General features: G+C 45.7%; 1 protein-coding gene across 1 annotated transcript in view; it reads right to left on the bottom strand.

Moving 5' to 3' along the window:
* Positions 1-20,263, bottom strand: part of ANO2 (anoctamin 2) — a 335,990-nt gene that overhangs the window by 173,509 nt on the left and 142,218 nt on the right. The window contains exon 11 of the mRNA XM_052640077.1: positions 7,061-7,195. Within this exon, the coding sequence (XP_052496037.1) occupies positions 7,061-7,195 (135 nt within the window). The remainder of the gene's footprint in view (positions 1-7,060; positions 7,196-20,263) is intronic.

Raw genomic sequence — 20,263 nt, 5'->3', positions numbered from 1 at the left:
CCCAGCTCCTCCACAGACTTGCTGCTGAGCACGCCACTGGCAAGTGTCAAGATCGGTGACTCACTCACATCGACAATATTAAATAGTAATTTCTTAATAGTAAGTTCAGCCATGCTGACTTCACCTGGGCATGTGTTTATTGGTAACTGGAGAGCAGGACTGAAGTCTTCTGGGCCAGACACGTGGTGGCTGCCTGCTAGAGGAGCTGGTGCTTTTAGGAGGAGAGTACCAATTAGCAAACAGATTCACATGGAAAACTTGTCAGTTTGCACAAAGTCCAGCAAACAGCTTTGCTTCTAAGCCGTGTCTGTTTAGTCATTAAGTCGAGTCCAACTCTTTGCGACTCCATGGACTGCAGCATGCCAGGCTTCCCTATACTTCACTACCTTCCAGAATCTGCTCAAATTCATCACCAATCAACCATCTCACCCTCTGCCGCCCCCTTCTCCTCTTGCCTTCACATTTTTCCAGCATCAAGGTATTTTCCAACGAGTCAGCTCTTCGAATTAGGTGGTCAAAGTAGTGGAGCTTCAGCTTCAGCATCAGTTCTTCCAATAAATATTCAGGTTGATTGCCTTTAGGATTGACTGGTTTGATCTTGCTGTCCCAGGGACTCTCAAGAGTCTTCTCCATCACCACAGTCCAAAAACATCAATTCTTGGGTGCTCAGCCACCTTTATGGTCCAACTCACATCCATATACGACTACCAGAAAAACCATGGCGGTGGCGGTTTTGTCCCTAAATCGTGTCTGATTCTTGTGACCCTATGGACTATAGCCTGCTAGGCTCCTCTGTCCATGGGATTCTCCAGGCAGGAATACTGGAGAGAATTGCCATTTCCTTCTCCAAGGGATCTTCCTGACCCAAGAATTGAACCAGGTCTCCTGCATTGCAGGCAGATTCTTTATGGACTGAGCTATGAGGTTAGCCCTCACGAAAAACCATAGCTGCTACTTTACAGACCTTTGTCAGCAAAGGGATATCTCTGCTTTTTAATACACTGTCTAAGTTTGTCATGGTTTTTCTTCCAAGGAGCAAGTGTCTTTTATTTTCATAACTACAGTCACTATCCACAGTGATTTTGGAGCCCAAGAAAATAAAATCTGCCACTGCTTCTCAAATCTTTGTCATGAAGGAGATTTTTTACATATATACAAGGAGATGGATAATCCTAGAAAACCTAATCTCAATCAAAAATAGTCCACGCTAAAAGATCAGGGGAAAAAAAAATATTAGCACCACCTTGGTACAGAGTACTTTGAAATGTGAATGCTCTGCCCATAAATGGTTTTAAAATTAGAATACAGTCAACTGACAATCATTTGTACAAAATGGCAGCCACGGTAGCATGGATAGTCCCGCATCATTTAGGTTTGAAGTCAGAAGGCTCGGTATGCATTGGGTTGGGGATTTTTTTGTTGCATCTTTGGAATTTTTTGATGCAAGCAATTGGAAGAGGATTCTGGAGAAAGTCCGCCTTAGGATGACATTAAAGGACTTTATAGTCTCTGAGACAAGCTGTAAAAGGGGGAGACGCCTCGAGAACTGAAGTCAGGTTGGGGTCATTCACTAAAGTCAGGTCTCGGTCATTCACTAGCTGCATCATCCACAGACTCTTAGTTAGAAGCCACAGTGGCTATAAATCCAATGACGTGTTTCTTCAACCTATCATGTTCTCTTGGACACAGAAGAAGGCTGATGAATGGCTTGGCCATCAGGTGAACCAAGACCCCGGAGTGGGTGGTGTTCTCAACGAGTGACCCACTGCTCACAAGTCAAGTGACATACAGGGCTCTACTAGCCACAAAGGGAGGCAATTATTCAAGAAATTCAGACAGAACATCTGCTATTAAGATCTCAGCTCTAAAGTAACCAGCTTTTTTTAAAAATATGGTTTAAATTAATCACCTTTTAAAAAAAAAAATGCTCCAGTCTTTCCTATGCATGTAAGCAAATGGAGAACAAATGGAACCAACCCCTTGCTAAGCAGACGAAAGTTCTATAGACATATCACACACATATGGCAAGACTATTAAGTGAAGCATGTGACTCACATATCAAAGTTACTGGTGATAAAAGGTACCATTTAAAGTCCCACACAATGTAACTTTTCTGGGTTTGATGCTGGACTGTGGCTTTATAAGACATAATCATTGGGGGAAACTGGATGAAGGGCACATTGGGCCCCTCTGCACTCTTTACTGCTTCCAGTGAATCTATTCGGTTCTCAGAATAAAACATTTTTTAAAAAGTGATATGCTATGCTATGCTATGCTAAGTCGCTTCAGTCGTGTCCGACTCTGTGCTACCCCAGAGATGGCAGCCCACAAGGCTCCTCTGTCCCTGGGATTCTCCAGGCAAAAACACTGGAGTGGGTTGCCACTTCCTTCTCCAATGCATGAAAGTGAAAAGTGAAAGTGAAGTCGCTCAGTCGTGTCCGACTCTTAGCGATCCCATGGACTGCAGCCCACCAGGCTCCTCCGTCCATGGGATTTTCCAGGCAAGAGTACTGGAATGATATACAGATACTAAATTCCAGGCCTAATGCCCAAAGTGGAGATCTTTAAAATAATTCCAGGAAGGGTGAAAGTTTTTAATTGCTTAGGAGTGTCTGGGAGGACAGGGAAGCCTGGCGTCCTTCAGTTCATGGGTCCGCAAAGAGTCGGACATGACTTGGCAGCTAAACAACAACAAAACAACAAGGAGCGGCTGATAGACACAAACCCTCCAAGGGCATGAATTTGTCTGGATTCTGTATTGGGATTTAGAGGCTGTTCTTTTATTGACAGGAGAAGGCAATGGCACCCCACTCCAGTACTCTTGCCTGGAAAATCCCACAGATGGAGGAGCCTGGTGGGCTGCAGTCCATGGGGTCATTAAGAGTCGGACACGACTGAGAGACTTCACTTTCACTTTTCACTTTCATGCATTGGAGAAGGAAATGGCAACCCACTCCAGTGTTCTTGCCTGGAGAATCCCAGGGACGGGGGAGCCTGGTGGGCTGCCGTCTCTGGGGTCGCACAGAGTCAGACACGACTGAAGTGACGTAGCAACAACTTTTATTGACAAGTAGTGATATGGATTGTTTGTGAGTGTTCATCAGGCATAGAGCTTGGACTTTGACAGATATACAATTATGACTGAGGAGCAGTTCTCAAAAACTATTTCATAATATGCTTGACTTTTTCTATGTACACCTTCCTGACTGGCCACACCTTATTCTGAGTCTGAAAAACTGAGAATCAAATTTTCAAATTTTACAGCAGCCAATTTTACACATTTTCATTTTGGAAAGTTGAAAAAGTTCAAAAAATTTTACAAGAGACTCCACTATGCGAATATAGACATATACTCTATCCATAAACACGCTTATATCACTAAATTAAATGTCATGAAACAATTCTGATAGTTCCTTCTCATGCTGCATGCTAAAATTATATTTCATTCCACTCTATCTTATCTTATTCTTTGTTGTTCAGTCACTCAGTCATATCCACCGACTCTTTGTGACTCCACGGACTGTATCATGGCAGGCTTCCCTGTCCCTCACTAACTCCTGGAGTTTGCTCAAACTCATGTCCACTGAGTCGATGATGCCATCCAACCATCTCATCCTCTGTCACCCCCTTCTCCTTCTGCCTTCAATTGTTCCCAGCATCAGGGTCTTTCCCAGTGAGTCAGCTCTTCATATCAGGTGACCAAAGTACTGGAGCTTCAGCTTCAGCTTCAGCATCAGTCCTTCCAATGAATCTTCAGGGTTGATTTCCTTTAGTCTTATTCTACTGCATTTTTTAAAATACTTATTTATTTACTTGGCTGCACCAGGTCATAGTTGGGCATGCAGGATCTTTTAGTCATCGGATGTGAACTCTTACTTGCAACATGTAGGATCTAGTTCCCAAACCAGGGATCAAATCCAGTCCCCCTGCATTGGGAGATTGGAGTCTTAGCCACTGGATCACCAGGGAAGACCCTCATTCTAGTTCATTTAAAAGATAACCATTAAATTGATTCTATAGTCCACCAATGGACTGCTGTCCATAGTTTATAAGACATCACACACTCGACAGGAATTGTGATGTATCTGCAATGGTGATGATCTCATTGTACAAGCATGTACACCTGCACACCTACGAGAGCCCAAACATGTGCGTGGGTACACGCCTTTGTAGCATGTGTAGACCACGGTCCCCTCCAGCTGCACTGACCACTGTCACACGGGTGCCCATGTGGGGAACCAGGGCACAAGTCCCAAGTCCTGCTATCAACCAGCAAGTCCTGATATCAAGTCCTGATATCTACCATCAACCAGCACATGGACTCTCTACCCGCCGAGCTGTTCGTCCTCAGTGCATGGGATGAGTCCTCCAGTTCGGATCAACATGAGACCCCGGTCCCCAGCAATCATAATGGGGCGATGGAGCTGTGTTCTCTGAGAAGGCACCAGGAGCGGCTGGCTAGAGCTCCTGGGCTGCCAAGGAGGGTCAGAGCCCTGGGGAGACGCCACAGATTACTGGGGAAAGCAAAGGCTTTGGAACAGGAGGTGTGTGCCTAGGTGCCCAGCTGCTTAATCATGTCCGACTCTTTGCAACCCCCTGCACTGTAGCCCACCAGGCTCCTCTGTCCATGGGATTTCTCAGGCAAGAATACTGGAGTGTGTGACCATTTCCTACTCCAAGGGATCTTCCCGATCCAGAGATTAAAATTGCATTTCCTGAGTCTCCTGCATTGGTAGGCAGGTTCTTTACCACTGAGTCACCTGGAAAGCCAGGAGGCAACAGAGGTCAAACCTCAACCGTGGTGGACTTCCCTGGCAGTTCAGGGGTTGAGACTCCACGCTTCCACTACAGGGGCTGTGGGTTCGATCCCTGGTCAAGGAACTAAGATTCCACATGCCAAGGGGCATGGGTAAAAAATAAGTGAATAAAACATCAATGTGATTTCACTGATCTGGGTTAGAACCAGGGGCTAATGTGTTTTTTTTTTTAATCCCAACCCTGACAACTATGACTTGCTGAAGTTGGACAAGCTAGGTGGCCTTGCTTCTCCATGGAGACCATGCCTCCATGTCTCTGAGGTGAGAATAAGGCCACCTATTGTTGACAATATCGATCGCTTCAGGATCGAAGACACAGCACATAAAACCATCAGCACTGGTGCAACTCACACTAGGAATGCAGAGTGTATTCCTTCTTCCTTTGGACTTCCCAAGTGGCGCAGGGGTAAAGAACCTGCCTGCCAACGCAGGAGATATGGGTTTCATCCCCAGGTCAGAAAGATTCCCTGGAGAAGGAAATGGCAGCCCACTCCAGTTTTCTTGCCTGGAGAGTTCCATGGACAGAGGATTCTGGTGGGCTACAGTCCGTGGGGTGGCAAAGAGTCAGACATGACTGAGCACATGCATGCACACACACACACACACACACACACACCTTCTTCCTTTATGCTGTGGACGGCAGAGCCCTGAAAACATAGGTCAAAGGTCCCAGAGTTCCAGTCAAGAATCCTGGATGGATGATGACAGGGTTCTATACACAAACATATTCAAATCCTTGTGCTTATACTAAGGTATTTAGCTTCATTCTAACTACATACATGTCATCGCCAGTTTTGCTAATTTGCAAGAGCTTTTCTACAGAGTGACACAGAGGCCAGAGCCACCTGGTTCTTACCACTTATCATGCTATCCTCAAACAGCCCAGCTCTCCCTGTTTCTTCAGGAGGTCCTGACTTCCCCATCACCACCCGCCACTGCAGTGGACACCTGCAGGCTGCCCAGTGCCCCCATCCCCCGGGCTATTGAAGGAGAATCCCCATGGCATGGTGTCAGCCTGCCCCCCAACCCCAGACATGATCAGCTGGTTGACAGCCTTCACTTAAGCCAAAAAGAGTCGACAGGACTTTTTCACTTAGGATCAATCACATATAAAGCTCTTAAAATGTGACACCCCGTGAGCTACTAGCAGCAATATTCACATCCTACGGAGAAACTCTGTAGTAAAACAAGAAATACTTGAAAGAATCAGAGACCACCAGTAAATAGAGGGAATCCCTATTTCCACGGTCCTTTCGGTGAGCCACGTGCCAGCCACTGGATCCACCGAGGCCTCCCCACCGAACCCTGAGGATAAATTCCCTTTTTTGCTCATGCTATTTCCCACGCATTTCTATCACTTGCAACTGCAAGAGTATTAAAATACACAAATGATGCTTCGGTTTGCCAGGACAGTTCTGGAGGTGCCAAGAGCTTTAAACTCTAAACACTGGCTAAGTGTCTCTTCTGTCCCCTGTGCTCTATTTCTGCCTATGTTGGTTCATTCAAGAATTGTTTATGAATACTTTGCTGGCTGCCAGACACTGTCTCCTTTAATCCTCAGGATACCACCATGAGGCAGGTGTTAGTACTGCCATTTCACAGCCGAGGAAATGGAAAGTCAGGGAGCAAGGTATCCCATCTCAAGGCTAATATGTAAAACAGTCCACCCTAAAGGATGTTCCTTTGATGAGTGTCTGTTTTTTTGTAGAATCTCTTCCTCATCAGGACCAGCCTTTGTTCCATCTCTTGGATCTCCAAGAGCCCCCCGTCACCTCCTGTAGTCTCTGACTCCCAGAGCTGGGGCTGAGGTGTCCTCAAGCTCATAGCATTTTATCCCAGCAGTATCTGGCCACATAGATGCCATCTTCACCCAACACCACTCAACACTTGCTGCCTTGGTATGGAAATGAGAGGAAAATGCCACAAAATTGGGGGGGGGGGGGAGCTCTTCCCAGGCATGGTTTCTTATCTCACCAGTTCTCTTCCACCTGCCCAATCAGACCCTGGTCCTGGAGAAAAGTCTGACCAGGAAAGGAAGCGGCCACACTCAGCGTGGCTCTGAGCTCTTCTCAGAATCCGATGCTCCCCACTCTCTCAGGAGAGAAGGAAGGGAAGTGGGAAGGAGGACACAGGATGGGGCTCTGGAGGGATACGTGTGAAATGTACGATGTCCTCGCAACTGGAATGACACTCTGAACGACTGACACATGGGAACTGAGCCTTCGCCTTTAAAGTCAGCTCACCTGGGAATATCTTCTTCGATGGTTGCACATCCGTAAAGAAACACGATGATCCCAATGACAGACGACGGGATGAGGAAGGATGTATATAATCCCAACCAGGCAAAATACAGTCCGATCTTTTCTCCAAAATACTTTCTGGAAAAAAGAAGAAAATGAAACATACACTAAGAAGATCATAGACTTTCCTTCTTTCTGTTTGCTCTAAACCTAACAACGGGTCGGCACAAGTGCAAAGGGACAGAAGTTATCTGGGGAAGGTGGGGGGTTGGACCTCAGCACAAGGAATCAACAACTGGTCTTTTCTGAAATGAATCGCATTCCCTTAGAATCGCATACGCACGCCTGTTCATGGAAAGAAGTTGCACAGAGGAATCCAGGCCTAAGAACAAACTGAGAATAGGTCATATATTTTGGCATCTTTACCAGACACACATGAATAACATATCAGAATTCCATGAGTGCCATAGCACTCAACCCACAGAAAAACACACCTTTGTGAAACTGCTTATCTGGACAAAACACACAAATTCGGGGGCATACATCCTCATGTATGGGCTTCCCTGGTGGTTCAGACAGTAAAGAATCTGCCTGCAATGCAGGAGACCTGGGTTCAGTCCCTAGGTTGGGAAGATCCTCTGGAGAAGGTCATGGCAACCCACTCCAGTAGTCTTGCCTGGAGAATTCCAGGGACAGAGGAGCCTAGTGGCCTTCAGTCCATGGGGTCACAAAGAGTCAAATATGACTGAGCAACTAACACACACAGACACACAAACACACACACACACACACACACACACACACTGATGTATACAAACCAATATAAATACAGTCATAGAAAAATAACTGGAAGAAATTAGATAAAATATGGGTCATGGTTTCTTTGGCTGATGGGACTATGGGTGGTTTTATTGCTTTATTTTTTTTAATCCTTCTGCATTTTTTAACTCTGTTTTATCATGAATTCCTTTTTATAAAAAGTGGTTTCTTTTTGAAAGAAAAGGTACCATTCATATCTTTTTGTTCCCCAGGTCACACGGTTAATAAATGACCACATTCAGTCTCTAAAAAGGGTTTTCCCTTAGATGAGTATTGATTACGGATGCTTGATGAGGAAACACAATCCACAGAGAAGTATATTTTATTTCTCAGGAGCCTCTGACATAAAACACAGGAGGGAAATAAGAGCTCAGCTCACCTTTTGATCTAAGGACTAGAGAGTAAGAAGAACAAATAAAACTTATTTATCAAAGGCGACAGCACCCTACTCCAGTACTCTTGCCTGGAGAATCCCATGGATGAAGGAGCCTGGTGGGCTGCAGTCCATGGGGTCATTAAGAGTCAGACACAACTGAACGACTTCACTTTCACTTTTCACTTTCATGCATTGGAGAAGGAAATGGCAACCCACTCCAGTGTTCTTGCCTGGAGAATCCCAGGGATGGGGGAGCCTGGTGGGCTGCCGTCTATGGGGTCACACAAAGTTGGACACGACTGAAGCGACTTAGCAGCAGGAGCAGCAGCAGAGCACTGCTTCCACTTAGGATGTAGACAACTGCCAGGAAATGTAGGTTTCATCCTAACAATAAAAGAAAGCTAGATAACCTGTGAATCAAAACTTTTCGTGACCCCATCAGAGAGCAGAGGTTGCAAGGTAACCAGACGAGCCGCACTTTTTTAAAATGACAAGCTCCTCCAAGGAAAAATGGACTCACAACAGTTTTGTTGAGCATGAGACAGAAAGGCAGTCCCATAAAGTGAGTAAGAAGAAACAGCTAAAAGTTTTCAAGACACTGGAAGCTGAGCGGAGGTCAGCATGACATATGGAATAACTGGGCACTCCAGACACAAGAGGAGGTTGTACTCATTTGCAAGATCCTATGGGAAGACCAGCAGGTTTCTCATGAGAAGGACTGTAGGCAACAAAGGGGCCAGAGAGAGCCCTTAGATGCATACAGGCAAGAAAGCCCACCCATCTCCCTGAACCATCTTTCTTTTAAACCAGAAGCCTCAAGCAGAGGGTAACAAAAATCAGCAGTCGGATGCTGGGGAGGGGCAGGAGAGACACTCCATGGGGCAAAGGGCTGAAAGGGAACCATGAGGACCAATTCCCAGTGCCTTACAATGGATCTGAGAGTTGGACCATAAAGAAGGCTGAGTGCCGAAGAACTGATGCTTTCAAACTGGGATGCCAGAGAAGACTTTTGAGAGTCCCTTGGACAGCAAGGAGATCCAACCAGTCAATCCTAAGGAAAATCAACCCTAAATATTTCATTGGAAGGGCTGATGCTGAAGTTGAAGCTTCAATACTCTGGCCGCCCAATGTGAAGAGCCAACTCATTGGAAAAGAGCTGACTCGTGCTGAGAAAGATTGAGGACGAGAGGAGCAGGGGGAGACAGAGGATAAGATGGTTAGATAGCATCACTGACTCAATGCATATGAGTTGGAGTAAACTCAAGGAGATAGTGAAGGACAGGGAAGCCTGGTGTGCTGCAGTTCATGGGGTTGCAAAGAGCTGGACACGGCTTGGTGACGAACACTGACGACAACCCCCAGGAGGCACAGTCACAGAATCCCACCACTGAAGGAATCTGAAGTCCGTGGTGCGCTGAATGACTCCAGCAGCAATGATTGGCCTGACCCCACTCCACTACTAAAGGCCTGACAGAGAGGCATAAGCACATTTCTGGGCATAAATACCATGTACTTCAGTCTCTACTGTCCATTAAAACACAGTGTCCAGAATTGAGAAAAAAAAAATCTTGAGAGGGACTTCCTTGGTGGTCCAGCCGTTGAGACTCCACTTTCCTAATCAGGGGGCTTGGGTTCGATCCCTAGTCAGGGAACTAGAGCTTACATGCTGCAACTAAGACCTGGAGCAGCCAAATAAATACACATAGATGAAGGTTAGTTTTTTTTAAAGCTTTAGAAACACGAAAAATGTACCATCGAGAAATGAGGAAATCAATAAAACCAAAGTTGATCTTGATGCCATAAATATCACACAGAGATTTTCTCTTTCTCTTTTTCTTTTTCTTTCTTTCTTTCTTTTTTTTTTTTTTGATGTGAACCATTTTTAAAATTTTATTAAATTTGTGACAATATTGCTTCTGTTGTATGTTTTGATATTTGCCCATGAGGCCTATGGGATCTTAAGTCCCCAACCAGGGATTGAACCTGCAATGGAAGGTGAAATCTTAACCACTGGACCACCAGGGATGTCCCATACAGGGACTTTAAAATAATTATAATAATACGCTAAGGAAGAATCTAATACAAAAGAAAAAATTGGAAATGTCCACAGAGAGACAGAAACACAAGAGTGTAACATGGAAATACTAGAGCAAAAATATTTTATCAGATATAAAAAAGGTCTTCATTACAGTGTCTTAGCAGGTGACTGAATGCAACTGAGGAAAGACTCAATAAACTTGCATGTAAGTCAACGAATACTATCCAAACTAAGATACAAACAATAAAGAAGAAAATAGAATCTATTGATCAAGGGCTACAGGCAGTATCAAAGAAGGTATCATATATGTAACTGAAGTCCCAGAGGAGTAAAAGAAACAGGATAGAAGGAATATCTCCATGGATTATGATTAAGAATTTTCCAAAATTAATCAAAAATAACAAAACAGATCCAAGAACTCCAAGGAACCCCAAGCAAACAGGTCAAAAAATAAAAATAAAACCTCACACACTTAGACACATCATAATGAAACTTCTGAAAAGCAAAGACAGGAAGAAAGAAACCTTTAAGTTGGAGCGGTAGTGTGTGCATGTTAAGTTGCTTCAGTCATGTCCAGCTCTTTGCGACCCTATGGACTGTAGCCCACCAGGCTCCTCTGTCCATGGAGATTCTCCAGGCAAGAATACTGGAGTCGGTTGCCATGCCCTCCTTCGGGGGATCTTCCTGACCCAGGGATTGAACCCATGTATCCTATGGCTCGCGCACTGCAGGCAGATTCTTGGCTGCTGAGCCACCAGGGAAGAACACTGGAGTGGCAGGGGTGGGAGGAATGAGGAGGGGGGGTATTAGGTACAAAGGAACAGAGGTGAGATTTATAGACAGGTTCTTGGCAGAAACTATGCAGGCCATAGGAGAAGAGAGTGGCAACTTTAAAGTGTGGGAAAAAAAACAACAACAGTCAATCCAGAATACTATACAGAAAGAAAGCAGCTTTCAAAAATGAGACAGAATAAAAACTATTTCAGCAAGCAACGGCTGAGGGAATTCACTGCCAACAGCTCTGCACAACCAGAAATGTGGAAGGAAGTTCTTTAGTTAAAAATCTAGGTATACAGATCTTTCATGTGAGAGTGCCAGAAATAGTAAAAAAATAATGGTAAATGTAAAGACATTCTTCTTATTTTTTATCTTTTTAAAAGGTAATTCACTGTCTTAAATATCATTCTCAATGGGGGCAAAATTGTCTCCAAGGGGACAAAATTGGTTCTTTGGAAGCCAAAACCTATCTTAGTTATTACAGTTATTTTTAAGGCCTCCAGAAGGCCAAAGAACATAAACTGATGTATAGTACATCTGTAGTATTTTAACCGTGAAGAGGAAATTCAAGGAAAAACTAATGTCTACAAAGTGCCTTAGGAAAGAAACAATGAGGAAAAAAGTCTGAGAAACATTGGCATAGAACAAAACCAGTTACAACATTGTGTGGTGTTCACAACAGACATTAAAGTGAAATGTATGCAGTAGCAGCACAAAACAGAGGAAGGAGGAAATGGAGGGAGGAAACTGAGGTGTGCTGTTGTAAGGTTCTTATGCTCTATGTTGAAGTAGCATATATTATTCGAGAGAAAAATATGATACATTAATGATGTATTTTGTAAACCCTGGAGCAACCACTAAGTTTTTTAAATGGCTGATACTGGAGATAAAATGAAATTATAAGATTTCAAAAGAGGGCATGAAAAGAGGAAAAACAGGAAAAAAAGGACATACAGAACAAGTGAAAACAAATAGTGATATGGTAGATTTAAAATACAAATACATAAATGATTACATTAAATATAAATGTACAAGAAACCCACATGAAATATAAGGGCGTTTACAGAATGAAAGCAAAGGAATGGAAAAAGACATACCATGCCAATACTAATGAAAAGAAGGCTAAGGTATAAAAGGGATGATCAAATAATCATAAAGTGATCAATTCTTTAAGAAGACCAAATAATCCTAAATATTGATACAAACACTAAAATACTATGTCAAATGCGCACATCAAAATTTATGCAATAAAAACTGAGAACTAAGGATTTCCCCGGCGGTTCAGTGGTTAAGACTTCACCTTTCAATGCAGGGGCTGCAGATTCAATCTTTGGTCAGGGAGCGAAGATTCCTTGTGCCTCTCAGCCAAAAAACCAAAACAAAAAACAGAAGCAATATTGTAACAAATTCCAGAATAACTTGAAAAATGGTCCATAACAACAAAAACTGAAGGAAAAAAAAACTGATAGACTTGAACTAGAAGGATAAACACATATATCTTCCTGTATAAATAAGGGACTTCAACACTTCTCTTTAGTAGTTGACAGAGCAAGTACAAAAAATAGCAATAAGGATACAACAGTCACTTCAAACCAACTTGACCAAATTGATATCTATATAACACACCATCAAACAACAACAAAAACCACATTGCTCGTAATACATCGTCACCAAGAACCATATCTTGAATCGTGAAGCAAATCTAACAAATTTTTTAAAAAATTAAATAGTAAAAATGTTTTACTATGAACACAGCTAAATTAAACAGCAGAAAGACGTCTGGAAAAATCCCCAAATATTTGGAAATTAAATAATATCTTTCTACGTAACCCAGGGGTCAAAGAAGAAATCACAAAGGAAATGAGAAAGTATTTTTGACTGAGTAAAAACAAAAACACACATATCAAAATTTGTGGGATGCCATTACACTTAGAATGCCAGTAATACTTAGAAATTTATAGCACTGAATATTTGGGACTATAATAAGAAGTTCTTTTTAAGTTCATCCAGAATTGTTCTTATTGAAGTATAGTTGATTTACAATGTTGTTTTAGTTTCAGGGGTACAGCAAAGTGATTCACGTGTGTGTGTGTGTGTGTGTGTGTGTACATGCGTGCTAAGTCGCTTCAGTTGTGTCCAACTCTTTGTGACCCTGTAGGTTGTAGCCCGCCAGGCTCCTCTGTCCATGAGATTCTCCAGGCAACAATACTGGAGTGGGTTGCCATTTCCTTCTCCAGGGGAGATTCCTGACCCAGAGATGGAACCCACGTCTCTTATGTCTCTGCATTGGCAGGTGGGGTATTTACCACTAGCGCCACCTGGGAAGCCCAGCACTGTTCATAACACCCCCCTAACTGGGAACTACCCAGATGGCCCTAAGCAAGAGAATGGATAAATATGTTCTGACACATTTGCCCCAAAGAATATTATACAACAAGGAGAACGGACGAAATATAAGAGCACACAACCACATGGACAACACACACCCTCTGAACAAAAGAAGACAGGTTCACAGAAATTATTATACAGTACAATTCCATTTCTTTAAGGTTCAGAAGCAAAATAACTGTGTTAAATACAGATGGTTATTAGCCCGAGGAAGGCAGCGACTACAAGGGAAATGGGTGAGGGTGGGGGGACTTCAGGTATTGATACGGTAAGTTCCCTACATACTAACAAGTTCTGTTCCAAGAGCACTTTTCCTAAGTCCAAAAATTTAGCCTAGGTACCCAACTAACACAGTCAGCTATAGAGTGCTATACTGTAATAGGTTTACAATACTTTTCACACAAATAGCACATAAACAATAGACACAAAAAGTAAAGAAAACATTTTTAATCTCAAGGTACAATATCTTGAAAAGTGCAATAGTCCAGTACAACAGCTGGCACACAGGGGCTGGCATCGAGTGACCAGGCAAGAAGAGTTACTGACTGGAGGAGGGAGAGGAGCTGAGAGATGATGGAGCTGAAGGATGGTCAACAACAGGAGATGGAGGGCAAGCTGCCAGTTCACTCACACCTGATGTCGATGGACAGGTGGAAGCGCGTTCGCATGTTTGAGAGTTTGCATCTTGAAGGTTCATACGTGGGGGACTAATTTATAATGTTCTTCCTTGATCTGGGTAATGGGTATAAGGGTGCGTTCAGTTTTCAAAAATTCAGAGTTGTATACATTTTTGTGCATACACCTTTCTGTCCGTATATTATACTTTGGTTTTGAAATGGCTCAAGACACCACATGCCCTATAACCCACAGGCCAACAGACTCCCTGAAGGGCATCTTACCTGTTCTCTTGCCTTCAAGCCAGAAAGCAAGTAACCCACGTCAGGCGTCATCATTTAGGCTCAGACTGTCTAGCAGCCCTGAAAGGGGAGCTGTCATCTGAGGGCAGCTCAGAAGGCCAAACAAAGACAAGGCTTCCAGACCAAAGTGGCCAGCCCAAGACCAAGGTCAGCATTCAGCAGGGTCCCTGAGGCGGTGACCTAAGCCATGTGATGACTGCACCATCCTCAGGAGCTCAGACTGGGGCAGGAGATGGGTATTAGGGGGGTGGGGGAAGAGGGTAGCCATGCTAGCCGGAGGGGTAACTTACTGCTCTCAGCTCCTGCCAAGCCCACATCATCTGATACAGCGGCAGGTGAGGCACCCTCCTTCCTGGTCTGACAAAAAGTGGTCAGGCTTTCCCTGCCCCTTGAGGTGGATTAAAGGCACACAGGTTCAGGTACTCCAAGCAGGACCGTGGGCAGGTGCAGGGACTCCAGAAAGAATGTTCTGAGCCTTTAATTAAAGTTCACCACTGCTGACTCTCTGGAAATCAGCCTAGAATTTCCTACTACAGAAGCAGCCAGGCAGCCAGCGAAAGCCTCTCCCAGATGAAACCCAGAGATGCGGCCAGCATAGTTTTGCCTCCTGAATTGCCAGCGTCCTCTCCTGTACCTCAGCCTGGAGATAATGTGGTTGATAAGGGGTCAGGAGAGCAAGGGAGGGATATTCACGTGGTGGGGACCACGGGTCAAACCCTAAATTAAGTGCTTGACAGCATCTCATTTCATGCTCACAAAACCTTACAAGATGAGTTAAAAATCAGTGATAAGATTGGATTCAGAGGTGCGAAACAGTTGAAGGTGTTGGGGTCCTTCCAGTCACCTTCTGTTTGGTTTAAATGGTGGCTCAATTCAGGACACCCAAGTACAATCCCTGGGTTGGGACGATCCCCCAGAGAAGGGAATGGCAACCCACTCCAGGATTCTTGCCTGGAGAATCCCATGGACGGAGGAGCCTGGTGGGCTACCATCCAGGGGGTCGCAAAATATCAGACACAACCAAGTGACTAACACTTGCACTTTTCAGACATAGTTAATATTTATTTAAAACTAGTGTTGATGGGTTTCTTTCCTCAGGACTGCAAGCACGTGGCCCTTCTCTCCTGTGAGTACAGACATGTCCATGAGAAAGGACCCTCCCTACCAGTCACAGGATGACAGGTTCCCCAGGACTCTCTCTCGACCTGCCTTCTCATCGTCGGCCTGAACCCAGCCCTGTGTGCGGGACCCCAGGTTGGGAAGAACAGTCGGATCACCACCCTTCTGCCAAAGCCGACAGCAGGACCCAAGCCACCAACCCCTTTGCCAGGCACAGGCCGGCAGACACCATGGCTGGCTCCTGTGATCAACAACTCGAGGCCGGAAGACTCTGAGTTCTTAGCCCTCCTGAGGAGGCCAAAGAAAGGGCCCCTTCTGGAATGAAAATTTTGCTTATATGAGGGAAATCCAGAAAGTCCAGTAAAAAGGGGCTGGGCTCACGGTGGCTGAGAAAATGGGGCTTGGCTCCAGTCCTGACATTAGGAGTCAACACAGATGCCGGCCAATGGGATGGGAGCTGCCCAGAAGTTCCAGCAGGAAAAATGGACTCCTTGGAATCAGAGCGCCCGGGGTCTTCAATGCTCTCCTGAGCCACTTCTGTCAAGTGCCTCCCTCTCCCTTGCTAAGTCCTCTCATGTAAAAGGTTTCCAAATAAAGAGCAGTCTATGGAGCGAGGGAAGCTGTGGGGCCAGGATGGCAGGATGCAGGACTAGAGACGGAGTGGGCAGAGCTGACGCTGTCCATCACAGGCACATAGCAGATGTGTTCAGAGGGGCAAATGGGACCAGAGACCCAAGAGGACCCAGGACCAGATGTGCAAGGCGTCCATTCCTGGGCAGCCAGAGAGGGGAGGTGCAAGTGGCAGGTGGAAAAGTCAGGAAGGGGACTTCCCTGGTGGTCCAGTGGTTCAGACCCCACCTTCCAATGCAGGGGACTCAGATTCCACCCCTGGTCAGGGAACTAAGATCCCACAAGGCACACAGCAACTAAGCCCACGTACCGTACCTAGAGAGTCTAAGCGCTGCAACGAAACATCACGCATGACACAAGGACGGCCCCAAGTGCTGCAACCAAGACCCACCGCAGCTAACTAAGCCTGCGTGCTGCAACAAGGGAGGCCAGTGCAATGCAGCCAAGAGCTGCAGTGCAGCAGTGAAGACCCAGCTGCTGCTGCTGCTGCTGCTGCTGAGTCGCTTCAGTCGTGTCCAACTCTGTGCGACCCCATAGACAGCCCACCAGGCTTCCCCGTCCCTGGGATTCTCCAGGCAAGAACACTGGAGTGGGTTAGACCCAGCGCAGCCAAACTAAAGTAAAATAATTTTATAAAAGGAAAGTCAGGAAGGCAAGAAGTCAAAGCTGAGAAAGTTGAAGCAAGAAAAACAAAGCAGGAAGAAACTGAGCTTCCAGAAACCACAGCCTCGACAGGATCATCTTCAGAATCCAGGAGAAATACTAAAGGCATGTTCGGACCCTCATCTTCCTACTGCTTTGTGTATTTCCTTCCGGGGTGGGGGAGGGGTGGACTTCTTTTAGCAGCCATGCCTCCCCATGCATGCATGATGAGACCCCAATTTGTTTACATGACCTACTAGGTCCTATGTGATTTGGTCGAAGACCCTGACCCCCTCGGAACAAATCCAATTTTGTTTTCTCCTGCTGTTCCTCTCTTTCTTGGCTCCAGCTCATGAGTCCTTACTGTCCCTCAAACACACGGCACCAGCTCACACCTCGGGACCTTTGCTGTCGCTGGAACCCCATCTTCACACTTTCACATTCATGTCATCACTTCTTCTGGTTCTTCTCTAGTGTCACCTCCTTAGAAAGGCCTCCTGGGTTCACTCCACCCCAAAGGGCACCTGACCTCTGCCCTTGCTACACTTCTCTTCATAACACTTAACATGACTTAACACGGTTTTCTAAACTGATTCGTGTTTTAGTTCATCTCCGCTGATAGACTGTGCTTCCCAGGTGGCTCACTGGTAAAGAATCCGCCTGCCAATGCAGGAGACGCAGGAGACATGGGTTCGATCCCTCAGCTGGGAGAATCCCCTGCAGGAGGAAATGGTAACCCCCTCCAGTATTCTTGCCTAGAGAACCCCATGGACAGAGGAGGCTGGCAAGCTATAGTCCATGGGGTTGCAGAGTCGGAAGTGATGAGCATGCACGCACACACTGCTAGAACGCAAGCTTCACAAGGGCAGACTTTTCCAGTCCTATTCACCATTGTTCCCTCAGTGCCTAGAATGAGTCCGGCATGTGGCTTAACAAGCGTTTGTTTAACGGATGCCAACTCCTGACAGTAACCCCATGAGGTGGTTACTTGGCCCGTCCCTCTTCTTTGCATGAGCTGAGCACAGCTCAGAGAAATTGAATAACTTGTGTAAGATCACCTAGCTAATGAGAAAAGAATCCAGCGCCAACTCAGAGCAGCCCGATTTCAAGCCTGCACTTTAACCCTGACATGTATTTCTTGGGTAACACGGTGGAGGATAATGCAAACTTGAGCCTCCCAGTTTACAAAGTATTATGATTTATTTTCTAATATTTTACTAAAATTGTGAAAGGGACTCTAAGGATCAGCTAAAGCGGAATTCTCCACTCAATGGTTTATAAAACTCATTCACATCAAAAAAGGCAGTAACGGCCTCTGTTCCAATTTTCATTTGTAAAGAAGCAATCCATAAAATAATTATTTAGACGTTTTCTGTTTATTAATGAGCAGCCTGAGAGCTTCCAAGAACATGTCCCACGGTGACTAGAGACACATGCTCAGGCTTTGGCCTCCAGCCATTTATCACCTAGCAGTTCTGGCCATTTTACACTGTTTTCATTTTCATTCTTATATATGGTTTTTTTAAAAACCACAACCAATTTTGAAAGAAAGATGGAAACCTAAGGAACACTGAAATATAGTGAAATATACTGTGTTAATGCAGAGCATAAAAATGGCAAGAAAGAATTCAATACGTTTGATATTCACACAGATTCATAAATTGCATACAACTGATCAAGATTACTATGTGATACATAAAGATATGGGCTTCCCTGGTGGCTCAGTGGTAAAGAATCTGCCTCTTAATGCAGGAGACATGAATTCAATCCCTGAGTCAGGAAGATCCCCTGAAGAATGAAATGGTAACCCACTCCAATATTCCTGCCTGAGAAATCCCAAGGAAAGAGGAGCCTGGCAGGCTACAGTCCGTGGGATCACAAATAGTCGGACACGACTGAGAGACTAATAGCAACACATAAAGATATGCTCATTACCAAAAGGAATGGAGCTAAAGGAAGGAGAGCTATGTAAAGGAAGGAGAGGTATTTTATCCCATTTTACCCCACTGGCTTTTCATTTACAGAGTTAGACTATCAGATGGCACGGCCAAGATGACAGAGTAGGAAGATTCTGCGTTCACCTGTTCCCATGAGCACAACAAAATTACTACAATGCACAGAGCAGCTACTGATGAGAAAGACCAGAACCTAGCAGGAAAGATCATCAACAACTAAAGAGAGAAAGAAGGAACCAAACCGACATGGCTAGGAGGGGCAGAGACACTGAAGAGTCAAGTCCCACCCCCTCGGTAGGTAACCTATAAGTGGGACACAACAAAACACTGACTCGCTCAGTCATGTCTGACTCTTTGCAGCTCCACGGACTGCAGCCCACTGGGCTCCTCTGTCCGTGAAAGTCTCCAGGCAAGAATACTGGAGTGGGTTTCCATTTCCTCCTCCAGGGGACATTTCCAACCCAGGGCTCTAACTCAGGTGTTCCACGTGGCAGGCAGATTCTTTCCCATCTGAGTATCCAGGGAAGCCAAACAGGAGGATAATTACAACAGCCGGAGTTCTTCCTAAGGAGTGAGGGACCTGAGAGCCACATCAGGTTCTCCAGCCTGGGGGTCCTGCATTGGGAAGACAAGCCCCCAGAATGTTTGGTTTTGAAGGCCAGCAGGGCTGGGCTACAGTCCATGGGGTGGCAAAGAATCGGACACGACTGAGCAACTAACACTTATACACTCAGGGCTGACTTCCAGGAGAGCCAGAGGGCTGTGGGAAATAGAGGCTCCACTCTTACATGATACACACAAAATCCCACCCGCTCAGGGACCCAGGGCAGAAGCAGTCATTTGAAAGGAGCCTGGGTCAGAGCCCCCAATGATCTTGGAGAGCCTCCTAGAAAGGCGGGAGGTGATAGAGCTCATCCTGGGGACCCAGACACTGGTGGCAGCCAATTTGGGGAGTTCTTTGTATCACAAACACCCTGGAGCTGGCAAGGGTATTCTGGAATCCCCCCTCTGGTTCATTAGCGCCAGTACCTTTGGGCTCTGAACCAGTCTGCTGGCAACAGTACTGGGAGCCTCAGGCCAAACCAAGCAACAAGCTGAGTGGGGACGCCACCCACCCACCAGCAAACTGGCTGCCTTAAGACCCCCTGAGATTACAGCCACCCCAGAACCTAGCCCCGCCTTACGGGTGTCCCAGGACCTAGTCCCACACACCAGTACACTGGTTCAGGCCCTAGGATCCCCAGGGCTATGCAGTCCCCAGGACCTGATTCTTCCCACCAGTGAGCTGGCACTGGCCTCGGGACCACCTGGGCTTCGGTCCTGCACACCAATTACTTTACACCAGCTCCAGCACCCCTGGGCTCTGAGCTACCCACCAGCAGGCCAGAACCAGCCACAGGGACTAGCTTCACACATTAGCTGTCCCACAGCAGTTCTGGGACCTCCAAGCTCCACAACCAGAGACTCCAGGACCTAGGTCCACCCACCAGTGGGCCAGCACTAGCCCTGGAATCTGGCCTCTCCAACCAGCCCCAGGACCACCAC

This window comes from Budorcas taxicolor, chromosome 5 (assembly GCF_023091745.1).
Source record: "Budorcas taxicolor isolate Tak-1 chromosome 5, Takin1.1, whole genome shotgun sequence".
Classification (NCBI taxonomy): Eukaryota; Metazoa; Chordata; class Mammalia; order Artiodactyla; family Bovidae; genus Budorcas; species Budorcas taxicolor.
The sequence above is the reverse complement of the archived record's forward strand: the minus strand, read 5'-3'. Positions and strand labels throughout refer to the sequence as shown.